At 39.4% G+C, this 13,074-nt stretch overlaps 1 protein-coding gene across 3 annotated transcripts in view; it reads left to right on the forward strand.

The window, feature by feature from the left end:
• MEI4 (meiotic double-stranded break formation protein 4) overlaps positions 1-10,311 on the forward strand; it is a 251,998-nt gene extending 241,687 nt beyond the window's left edge. For all 3 annotated transcript variants that reach the window (XM_061427259.1, XM_061427258.1, XM_061427260.1), the window contains one exon: positions 7,864-10,311. In XM_061427259.1, the coding sequence (XP_061283243.1) occupies positions 7,864-8,133 (270 nt within the window). In that variant the 3' untranslated portion in view covers positions 8,134-10,311. The remainder of the gene's footprint in view (positions 1-7,863) is intronic.
• Positions 10,312-13,074: the final 2,763 nt, after the last annotated feature.

Consider the following 13,074-nt stretch of genomic DNA (forward strand, 5'->3'; position numbering starts at 1 on the left):
AATAACCTACAAAAATATATGATGATTTTCCTACCAGAGAAGTATTTCCTCTTCCAAAGGCCCCCTAGTCTACAAAATGGGAGAGTAATAAGCAGTCATGGGACTATAGAAGCTGCCTCTCAACTTTCCTTCAGTTCTAAAAGACCAAGATAGAGAGAAAAGGTGATTGCCTTCTGTTGACTGTACAGAGCTATTGTGCTTGTGTTCTGGGTTTCATTCTGTCTTCCTGGTGTGTGTTCAGGCAAAGCACTGGAGCATTTTCCAGGTGACTGTATTTTACCTCTGTTGGGGATTTTCCTGTGCTGGTGTGGTGCAGTTTAATTTGACACCAAGAATGTAAAAATTACCCCAAAATACAGTAGAAGGGTATCAACTGTCATGTTAATACCATTTATTTTACTTTTTATTTCAGCTTATGCACTAATTCAGAAAGCTTCTGAACATATGATTAGGCAGAGTGGGCAGCTGCCAGTGTGATAAAATTTGGGAACTATAGGAAAGACCTCCCCCCACAGAGATGCCGTCTTAGTCACGTTGAGCAGGAGGGCTACTGCGGCTTGTAAGTTAAATGTATATTGTCTCCAAAGAGAGGAGTTAATTTCAAGTTAATGTTTTATGAGATGTAAATATCTTGGAGCAAAAGAGTTCATCCATTTAATTATTACAAGAATGAACATTTAGGGTAAAAGTGGAACCCAGAGCAGACAAATTCTGGTAAAAGTAAAGTCCACAACAGCACAGAAAAGTGGGACCCCAGCCCACCTTGAAGCAGAACTAACCGTCCCCAAAGAGAGATTCTCAAAGCAAGTAGAAAGGAACCAAGATACACTCTGCCTGCTTTACACCCTTAAAACTCCTGGAAGAAACATAGGAAGTGAGCTCCCTGACATTAGTCTTGGCAGCTGTTTTCTGAGGTTCATACCAAAATGAGAAATCATCATGGGCAAGCTTTAGCAAAGCAAAGAAAATCAACAAAGAGAAAATGTTTGCAAATCATATTGTAGTTGTTCAGTCATTATGTAGTTTCTGACTCCTTGTGACCCCATGTACTGTAGCACACCAGGCTTCTCTGTCCTTCATTATTTCTAAGAGTTTGCTCAAGCTCATGTCCATTGAATCAGTGATACCATTCAGCTGTCTCATCCTCTATCACCTCCTTCTCTTCCTGCCCCCAAACTTTCCCAGCATCAGGGTCCTTTCCAGTGAGTCGGCTCTTCATGTCAGGTGGCCAAAGTATCGGAGCTTCAGCATCAGTCCTTGGAATGAAGTGAAGTCGCTCAGTCGTGTCTGACTCTTAGTGACCCCATGGACTGTAGCCTACCAGGATTGTCCATCCATGGGATTTTCCAGGCAAGAATACTGGAGTGGGTTGCCATTTCCTTCTCCAGGAGATATTCTCAACCCAGGGATTGAACCCAGGTCTCCCGCATTGTAGGCAGATGCTTTACCATCTGAGGCACCAGGGAAACTGGTGGCTTCCAATAAATATACCTGTTAAGAGGCTAATATCCAAAATACATAAAGAATTTACATATCTCAGTAGCAAAAAACAGTTCAACTGAAAAATAGAAGAGCTGAATAGACATTTTTCCAAAAACATAAACCTGGCCAACAGGTACATGAGAAGATACTCAACATCACTAATCATCAGAAAAATGAAATTTAAAACCGTAGTGAGATATCACCTTATACTTGTTAGAATGGTTATTCAGTTCAGTTCAGTTCAGTCACTCAGTCGTGTCCGACTCTTTGCGACCCCATGAACCGCAGCACACCAGGCCTCCCTGTCCATCACCAACTCCCAGAGTATCAAAACACAGATGACGGTGAGGATGTGGAGAAAAGGGAACCCGTGTGCACTGCTGGTGTGAATCTAAACTGGCGCAGCCACTATGGAAAACTGTGGAATTTCCTCAAAAACTTAAAAACAGAGCTACTATATGATCCAACAGTTCCCACTCCTGAGTATTAGTGTTAACTAACTTGAAACACTAATTTAAAATAGTATGTGTACACCTATGTCCATTGCAGCATTATTTACAATAGCCAAATAGCCAAGACACGGAAACAACCTAAATGCCATCCATGGATGAATAAATAAAAAAAGATTGGGTACATATACATGTATGAAATTGACTGTTATTCAGCCGTAAAAAATAATGGAATTGGAATTTAGAAAGATGGTAACAATAACCCGGTGTACGAGACAGCAAAAGAGACACTGATGTATAGAACAGTCTTATGGACTCTGTGGGAGAGGGAGAGGGTGGGAAGATGTGGGAGAATGGCAATGAAACATGTAAAATATCATGTAGGAAACGAGTTGCCAGTCCAGGTTCGATGCTGATGCTGAAAAAATAATGGAATTGTTCTGTTCGCAACAACATAGATGGACCTTAGGCATTATGCTAAGTGAAATAAGTCAAATAGTAAAAGATAAACACTGTATGGTCCCTTTTATATGTAGAACCAAAAAACAGACAAACAACTGAGCTCCAAAAACAAAACAGATGTGTGGTTTCCTGAGGTGAAGAGATACCCCACGTCCAAGGTAAGAGAAACCCAAGTAAGGTGGTAGGCACTGAGAGAGATCATCAGAGGGCAGACAGACTGAAACCACAATACAGACTACTAGCCAATCTGATCACATGGACCACAGCCTCAGTGAAGGTAGGCCATGCCATGTGGGGCCAGCAAGACAGATGGGTCACGGTGGAGAGGTCTGACAGAATGTGGTCCACTGGAGAAGGGAATGGCAAACCAGTATTCTTGCCTTGAGAACCCTGTGAACACTATGAAAAGGCAAAAAGATAGGACATGGAACAATGAACTCCCCAGGTTGGTAGGTGCCGAATATGCTACTAGAGATCAGTGGAAAAATAAATTCAGAAAGAATGAAGGGATGGAGCCAAAGCAAAAACAACACCCAGTTTTGGATGTGACGGGTGGTAGAAGCAAGGACCAATGCTGTAAAGAGCAATATTGCATAGGAACCTGGAATGTTAGGTCCAAGAAGCAAGGCAAACTGGAAGTGGTCAAGCAGGAGATGGCAAGAGTGAATGTCAACATTCTAGGAATCAGCAAACTAAAATGGACTGGAATGAGGGAATTTAACTCATATGACCATTATATCTACTACTGTGGGCAGGACTCCCTTAGACGAAATGGAGTAGCCATCGTAGTCAACAAAAGAGTCCAAAATGCAGTACTTGGATGCAATCTCAAAAACAACAGAATGATCTCTGTTCATTTCCAAGGCAAACCATTCAATATCACAGTAATCCAAGTCTATGCTCCAACCACTAATGCCAAAGAAGCTGAAGTTGAATGGTTCTATGAAGACCAACAAGACCTTTTAGAACTAACACCCAAAACAGATGTCCTTTTCATTATAGGGGACTGGAATGCAAAAGTAGGAAGTCAAGAAACACCTGGAGTAACAGGCAAATTTGGCTTTGGAGTACACAATGAATCAGGGCAAAGGCTAATAGAGTTTTGCCAAGAGAACGCACTGGTCATAGCAAACACCCTCTTCCAACAACACAAGAGAAGACTCTACACATAAATATCACCAGATGATCAACACCGAAATCAGATTGATTATATTCTTTGCAGCCAAAGATGGAGAAGCTCTATACAGTCAGCAAAAACAAGACCAGGAGCGGACTGTGGCTCAGATCATAAATTCCTTGTTGCCAAATTCAGACTTAAATTGAGTAAAGTGGGGGAAACCACTAGACCATTCAGGTATGACCTAAATCAAACTCCTTATGATTATACAGTGGAAATGAGGAATAGATTTAAGGGACTAGATCTGATAGAGTGCCTGATGAACTATGGATGGAGGTTCGTGACATTGTACAGGAGACAGGGATCAAGACCATCCCCATGGAAAAGAAATGCAAAAAGGCAAAATGGCTTTCTGAGGACACCTTACAAATAGCAGTGAATGAAGAGAAGTGAAAAGCAAAGGAGAAAAAGATATACCCATTTGAATGCAGAGTTCCAAAGAATAGCAAGGAGAGATAAGAAAGCCTTTCTCAGTGATCAATGCAAAGAAACAGAGGAAAACAATAGAATGGGAAAGACTAGAGATCTCTTCAGGAAAATAAGACATACAAAGGGAATATTTCATGCAAAGATGGGCTCAATAAAGGACAGAAATGGTAGGGACCTGATAGAAGCAGAAGATATTAAGAAGAGGTGGCAAGAATACACAGAAGAACTGTACAGAAAAGATCATGACCCAGTTAATCACGATGGTGTATTCACTCACCTAGTGCGAGATCCTGGAATGTGAAGTCAAGTGGGCCTTAGGAGGCATCACTATGAACAAAGGTAGAGGAGGTGATGGAATCCCAGTTGAGCTATTTCAAACCTTAAAAGATGATGCTGTAAAAGTGCTGCACTCAATATGTCAACAATTTTGGAAAACTCAGCAGTGGCCACAGGACTGGAAAAGGTCAGTTTTCATTCCAATCCCAAAGAAAGGAAATGCCAAAGAATGTTCAAACTATTGCTCAATTGCACTCATCTCACATGCTAGTAAAGTAATGCTGAAAATTCTCCAAGCCACGCTTCAGCAATACATGAATCATGAACTTCAGAAAAGGCAGAGGAACCAGAGATCAAATTGCCAACATCGATTGGATCATCAAGAAAGCAAGAGAGTTCAAGAAAAACATCTATTTCTGCTTCATTGACTATGCCAAAGCCTTTGACTCTGTAGATCACAATAAACTCTGGAAAATTCTGAAAGAGATGGGAATACCAGACCACCTGACCTGCCTCTTGAGAAACCTGTATGCAGGTCAGGAAGCAACAGTTAGAACTGGACATGGAACTACAGACTGGTTCCAGATAGGAAAAGGAGTACTGTATATTGTCAAGGCTGTATATTGTCACCCTGCTTATTTAACTTATACGCAGAATACATCATGAGAAACACTGGGCTGGAAGAAGCACAAGCTTGAATCAAGATTGCCGGAAGAAATATCAATAACCTCAGATATGCAGATGCCACCACCCTTATGGCAGAAAGTGAAGAACTAAAGAGCCTCTTGATGAAAGTGAAAGAGGAGAGTGAAAAAGTTGGCTTAAAGCGCAACATTCGGAAAACTAAGATCATGGCATCCAGTCCCATCTCTTCATGGCAAATAGATGGGGAAATAGTGGAAACAGTGTCCGACTTTATTTTTCTGGGCTCCAAAACCACTGTGGATGGTGACTGCAGCCATGAAATTAAAAGACATTTACTCCTTGGAAGGAAAGTTATGACTAACTAGACAACATATTAAACAACAGAGACATTACTTTGCCGACAAAGCTCCCGCTAGTCAAGGCTATGGTTTTGCCTGTGGTCATGTATGGATGTGAGAGTTGGACTGTGAAGAAAGCTGAGCGCCGAAGAATTGATGCTTTTGAACTGTGGTGTTGGAGAAGACTCTTGAGAGTCCCTTGGACTGCAAGGAGATCCAACCATTCCATCCTACAGGAGATCAGTCCTAGGTATTCATACGAAGGACTGATGTTGAAGCTGAATCTCCAGTACTTTGGCCACCTAATGCAAAGAGCTGACTCACTGGAAAAGACCCTGATGCTGGGAAAGATTGAGGGCAGGAGGAGAAGGGGACAACAGAGGATGAGATGGTTGGATGGCATCACCAACTCAATAGACATGAGTTTGGGTAGGCTCCAGGAGTTGGTGATGGACAGGGAGGCCTGGCATGCTGCAGTCCATGGGGTCGCAAAGAGTCGGACATGACTGAGCGACTGAACTGAACTGAGGTGAAATTCTGGTGCAGAATGGGTCAAAGGAGTCAAAAGGTGCAGATTTCCAGTTGTAAAATGAAAAAGGATTGAATGCAGATGTACAGCATGGTGACTATAGTTAATAACCCTGTATTGCATATTTTAAAGTGACTAGGAAAATCAATCTTGAAATTTATTAGCATGGGAATTTTGTAACTGAGTGCTGGTGTTAACTGGACTTCCTGTGGAAATCATTTTGCAGTATATACAAATATTGTATCAGTACATTGTATAGATAAAACTAATATGATGTTATGTCAATTATACCTCAATTAAAAATAGAAGGTAGCAGTTATCTGTATATACTTGTTTCTTTATCAGACAGCCTTGTTGAAGATACATTCCTCTGGGCTCCAAAAGAATGTTTCTTCATTTGTGTATTACTATAGTGGATAAATAGATGGGGAAACAGTGGAAACAGTGTCAGACTTTGTTTTTTGGGGGGCTCCAAAATCACTGCAGATGGTGACTGCAGCCATGAAATTAAAAGACGCTTACTCCTTGGAAGGAAAATTATGACCAACCTAGATAGCATATTCAAAAGCAGAGACATTTGCCAACAAAGGTCCATCTAGTCAAGGCTATGGTTTTTCCTGTGGTCATGTATAGATGTGAGAGTTGGACTGTGAAGAAGGCTGAGTGCCAAAGAATTGATGCTTTTGAACTGTGGTGTTGGAGAAGACTCTTGAGAGTCCCTTGGACTGCAAGGAGATCCAACCAGTCCATTCTGAAGGAGATCAGCCCTGGGATTTCTTTGGAAGGAATGATGCTAAAGCTGAAACTCCAGTACTTTGGCCACCTCATGCAAAGAGTTGACCCATTGGAAAAGACTCTGATGCTGGGAGGGATTGGGGGCAGGAGGAAAAGGGGATGACAGAGGATGAGATGGCTGGATGGCATCACTGACTCGATGGACGTGAGTTTGGGTGAACTCCGGCAGTTGGTGATGGACAGGGAGGCCTGGCGTGCTGCGATTCATGGGGTCGCAAAGAGTTGGACATGACTGAGCGACTGAACTGAACTGAATAGTGGATAAATTTGGTGAATGTTTCCAGACTATTTCTTAATAAGCAAATGAGAAAGCCAATTTATATCGTTACGTACTTCTTGTATTCCCTTGTATGTTCTGTTTTCTTTTGTGCACTTTTTAGGGCTTCCTTTGATTTATCTCACTTTCAGCCATCTAGTTCAGTTCAGTTCAGTTGCTCAGTCATGTCTGACTCTTTGCACCCACATGAATCTCAGCACGCCAGGCCTCCCTGTCCATCACCATCTCCCAGAGTTCACTCAGACTACATCCATCAAGTCGGTGATGCTATCCAGGCATCTCATCCTCTGTGGTCCCCTTTTCCTCCTGCCCCCAATCCCTCTCAGCATCAGAGTCTTTTCCAGTGAGTCAACTCTTCGCATGAGGTGGCCAAAGTCCTGGAGTTTCAGCTTTAGCATCATTCCTTCCAAAGCCATCTAAGCCAAATAATTTTTACAAGAGTCATATTCATTTTTTCTCATGACCCATGTATCTGATTCAAATTTAATCATACTCCCTCCTGGCTTGTATAGCCTCAGGATGAGATTACATCTGGTTGTTTACAGGTCATAACCCTAAGCACTTTCGAACTGTGTTATATTGATATTTTGAAACGTGTTTCTAGAATCCAGCCAACAAAGATCCTGATATTATTATTGACAGAAGTATCAGGCTTTGGAAATCTTTGTGGAGAGGTTGAATTCAACACACAAGACTTGGTGTGTGTAAGACTCTTTGCCAAGTGTTCTCAGATTCATCTCAGTAACAAATTATAGCAACAATGTAGAGAAAGGTCTGGAACTCTGTAAACGTAAGGAAAGAAACTCATGCACCAAGATCATAAAGTTTTTGGAAAATTTTTTTTCCTTTCTCTCCCAACCCCAGTCAAAGGAACAGGAAGACAGAAGGTGTTAAATAAGTCAAGTGTTTTTGTTTAAAAAAAAAAAAATTGATCCCTTTATTTGGCTTTTTCTTAGCTAAGCTACTGCAATATTTTTTAAAAGGAGTTTGTTGTTTTTCTGTAGGTACAAGCCAATTATGATGTGGCACGCTATGAAAATATGTTCTCTGTGCTCTGGGTTCTGGAGCAACTTCTTCAAAAGGAAAACAAAGAAGACAACTCTTCAAAAATGGGGCATGAGGATCAAGAAATCAAGAAATTTCTTCAGAAGCATGACGAAACTGTTTTCAAACTCTCTGATGCATTTCCTTTATTTACTTTTTATTTGTGGAGACTGGGCATTCTCTTGAACTCAGTAGAAATAGGAACTGTTGAAAATGACTCACTACCTTAGCAGTTTACCAAATAAACAGAAGCATACTAAAGTTGAATATATGAAGATCTTGTGCTTAAATGTTTTCAAGAATATTTTTAAATGAGCATTTTATATGGATCCCTAAAGACAATCATTAATTTAATAATCCTAAACTGTGTATAAAAAGATTATGAGTCATATTTCTTTACTAAAATCAGCCAGTTTCAGTTGAGAATGCCCCCCCGCCCCCAGCTTAGTCCTCCGGAACTGTGTATTGCAATACATTTACTCAATGCAATCTAGCTCTGTTATTCTCTAAAATGGACCGTTGTCTTTCTTATTAAAAAATTGCATTTTAAAAGATTTTCAAAAAGGCAACCCACTCCAGTGTTCTTGCCTGGAGAATCCCAGGGACGGGGAGCCTGGTGGGCTGCCGTCTATGGGGTCACACAGAGTCAGACACTACTGAAGTGACTGAGCAGCTTAGCAGGTGCTAAAAGGTAACAGAAGATGTCTTATGTTTTGTTACTTTATCAACAGAGCATTTAAAATAAGTGATTATAAATAAGACTGTTTTCAACTTTTTTTCTTAGTTTCACTCATTTTCTATTGTCTTAGATGGGGTTCATGCAGAAACAGAAAAGTTGTTAGCATTTGTAAAGCTAATGGCCTTTAATTTCATATAATCAACATATTTGTCAAGTCCTTTTGAAAATATTAGTCATTTAAAATGTTCCATTTGTTTTTCAACAAATGTTTGTTTTGATTCTGTTGATTATATAAAATATTCCTGTTACTGTTAAAATGTAGTTATTATATGTAATTAAGTCATTAAGTCATTTTCACAAATTCCAACATCAGTCTAGAAATATACTTTATATTTATTAAAAGTATATTTATACTTATTTAAAGTATTGGTTGGATTTCTCAGTTACACACTTTCATTGACATTAAGTCAGTTATTAAAATTATAACCAACTAACTTAATTAGCATACATTATATACTTTCGTGTAGTGCAATTTAGCAAATACAGCAAATACAAATTTGCTTTATTGATTATATGTGATATTGTTTCATAAGTTAATTACCTTTCCTGAATGTCATTGGTATTTTACAAAATCATTATTATTACCTGATACATATTTGTGGAGTTATTTCTATCTTTCTACAAAAAATAAAACCTTTTTTTTTTTGTAATACTGAAACAAAATCTTATCAGTCAACTTTATTATATAACAAAGAACCACTAAGTCTTAATGGTATACAGCAATAAATGTTGCTTTCTCAGATGTCTGTGGGTCACGTGGGGGTCAGTTCATCTGTGCCTGCTGATAACTCTGTGCCGTCAGCAGATCCCACCGGGTTAGACTCTGTGTTGTATACAGGGCTTTATTTTCGTCCACATGTGCTTATTCTGGGTCCCATGTGGAAGGAGAGAGAAGCAACTGCTCAGGAAGATCTGCTATGGCAGTGGCAGGCAGGCGAGAGGAAAAGGGTTAGGCCCACATGTATGGACCAGGTACATCAAAGGGTCAAGCCCGGAGGAAAAGGACAGACAAGTACCCTCTACCTTGAGTAGGAAGATTTGCAAAGTTACATGGCAGTGGGCACTGGATCCACGAGAAGGTGGAGAATTAAGGCAAATAATTTGTTCCACCTCACATACTAGTTGAACGTAAGAGGGGTATTTTAGATCCTAAATTAGAAGGAATTTATTTTAGTATTGAATTCCTGGGAACAACTCTGAAGATCTGTATAAATCCCATAACATCAGCCCATCCTCTTTCTTCCGTAATAATTAGAAGAGGTTGGTAAATACATAAGCAACAGCAGTGGCCCTTTGCCCACTGCAGTCAGCCAACATGATTGTTACAGGCAAGAACCAAAATCTGACTCCCTGTTGGGATGTTTCTCTTACTTTAACCTTTGCTTCCTTTTGCTTTTGTTCAGTAAAAGGATACTGTGTGTACATAATGGCCTGCCTCAATGAACCCTGCCCTTCTATCTGAATATTAAACCAAAGTACCTTTGTTTCAGGAAACATTCTGACCCTGCCCACTTGTGGATGGCTATAGGAGGGAAGAAATTAACACATCCATTCCCTCTCTGAGGCTGGCCATTCTGGGAAACATCCTGACCCTGTCCACTTGTGGATGGCTACAGGAGGGAAGAAATTAACATATCCATTCCCTCTCTGAGTCTGGCCATTCCAGGAGATATTTCCAAGACTTGTGACCTTTTTACTTTACTTCCTCACCCCGCTCTCTCTCTGACTCTAAAAAAGAATCTGACATCCAGACCCCAATAAGATCATTATGCTGAGGCATTAATCTGCCATCTTCTCAGTCTGCCAGCTTTCCAAATAAAGTCATTATTCCTTTCCCCAACACCTCATCTCCAACTTACTAGCCTTTTCTGTGGCAAGCAGAGTGAGCTTAAACTCAGTAACATAATGACCCTAAGAATAATTCCAGTAGTCTTCACAGCTTCATGGTCTGAAAATTAGCCTAAAAAAGTATATTTATTACAAAAGAAAAGATTTTAGAATCATCATCAATGTACAATATGGAGATACATTTGATTTCCATTTGGTATTGGGCTTCCCTGGTGGCTCAGTTGGTAAAGAGTCTGCCTGCAATGTGGGAGACCTGTGTTCAGTCACTGGGTTGGGAAGATCCCCTGGAGAAGGGAATGGTGACCCACTCCAGTATTCTTGCCTGGAGAATTCCATGCACAGAGGAGCCTGGTGGGTTACACTCCATGGGGTCAAAAAGAATTGGACATGACTGAGTGACTAACACTTTTCACTTTTATGTAAACACAACTTCAGTCATTTCTACAATACTTAATCCTTCATTATCCTGTGTTCCCGTCTGTAACACTGTTAATTGTACAGTATATTTATTATTGAGGTCTAAATCTCTTGCTAGTGAAAAGAGGATCAAATGAGACACATATCTGTTTCAATAAAATGGTAAAAAAAAAAGTATAAATGCATGATGTAAGCTAGAATTAACAGTATTTAGGAATGTTGTAGCAATGAAGACTTGGCAGTCACCTTTGGCCAGCAATGAAATTGGATGTAGGATAGGATGGGAAATAAAGAGGACAGAGAAGACTACTAAAAATGGAGGGAATCATAAAAGTGTTAAGTGTTAACACTCATATAGTATTTATTATATACAAAATACATATATTTATAATAAACAGATACACTGATCTAAGCATTTTATGTATACTTACTCATTTGATTCTCCCAACAACCCTATGTGAGAGGTAACGTTATTCTCTCCATTTTAGAGATGAGGAACTCAGACAAACCAGGAAGGAACCACTTGGGTTTTGCCCCCAGGAATTTTGTCTTTGCAGGCCACTCTCCTTAACAGCTGTCCTGGCAATTCATGAAACTCACAAATACCTTTCTAATTGTCATTAAAGCTTGATAAGCCTTCTAGGATGGTGGTTCATTGTTAGCTTATTTTGGATTCTTAAACCTGTACTGAGCAGCTGTCCTTCTCTGGATTGTAACATAGTCATTGTAACTATAGTCAAACTATAGTCAAAGACTCCGTAGATGTGTTATAGAACATCTTTCAAGAAGAATGTTCTAAAAAACTGCAAATCTCTCTCTAAAGACAGAGTAGGTGGACCATCAGCATGCTGTGCTCAGCTCAGTGAGGAGAGAAAACACATCTGATTGTTTTGTTCTTGGACCTATAAAGAGATGCAGTTCTTTCACAAGTTACTGTACTTTTTAATCATGTTTGTTGCCATCCTATAAATAAGGGCAGTATATTCCTAAAGAGGCAAACAAAAAAGCCTTTCACATTTCCAGATTTTTGTGTATATTTGCAGATCTTTTAAAGTATTGACAGCTGTGATTTGTGAAAACGTGGTTTCATTTATTCAACAACTATTAGGCACCAACTTTGTGAAAATGAATTACTTAAAAAATAAGCATACTAAATTGTATCTTTTATCATACTTATAAAACAAATTTCTTTTAACAGTATAATAACCCAACAACATCAGTAGTTTGGTGAAGGAGATTATTAGGATGATGATATTTACCTAATACTGAAAAATAGATAGGATTTTTATTATTTTTGAAAGTCAATTCATTATTTTAAAATTATTTATAGTATTGGACAACACTAACTTTATCTGGCCAATAAATGGGCTACTCTTTTAAAAATTGTCTAAATACTATAGAATATGATTGATACATAGGAAATAACCTTGGTCTCTTGTCTTTCATTTAATATAAATGTGCCCTACGTTGTTTTAAGAGTCAACTACTAATAGGAAGCAAGACTTGGAAAAATAAAATTAGTCTAACATTAAAGACATCAAAATTGATTTTATAATGATACATGTTCTGAATTTGTAATATTTTGTTTTGATATTTTAATCTAATTTATGTTGTAGCTATTTAACCAGTGGTGAACTTCTGATGTATTTTAATCCACAGTTGTATTCCGTGTGTGTGTCACACACACGCATGCTCAGTCATATCCTATTTTTTAGGACCCCAGGATTACACTCTGTCAGGTTCCTCTTGTCCATGGAATTTTCTAGGAAAGACTACTGGAGTGGGTTACCATTTCCCTCTCATAGCGAATCCCCTCTCATAGCGAATTCCCTCTCATAATGAATCCATTTTAGCATCAAGATTTACATAGATAACACTAAGCTGAGTTATCTCCAGCATAAAGCAGTGGTTCTCAAATGTGGGCCCCAGGCCAGCAGCATCACCAACACTTGAAAACCTATTAGGAATACAAGTTCTAGGGCCCCACACCAGACTTGCTTTAGGAACAGAAAGGCTAGGGGGAAGCCCCAAATTTGTAAAAACAGGAGGGCTTGTTACATACAAAATCATTCAGAAAGTAGAAATTCAGTCATCCCAAATTACTGAATTTTTAAACTTCCCTAGTGAGTGCCTTAAAATTCCAAAGGAGGATTTGGGAAAACTAAAT

The sequence above is a fragment of the Bos javanicus genome, chromosome 9 (genome assembly GCF_032452875.1).
Source record: "Bos javanicus breed banteng chromosome 9, ARS-OSU_banteng_1.0, whole genome shotgun sequence".
NCBI lineage: Eukaryota > Metazoa > Chordata > Mammalia > Artiodactyla > Bovidae > Bos > Bos javanicus.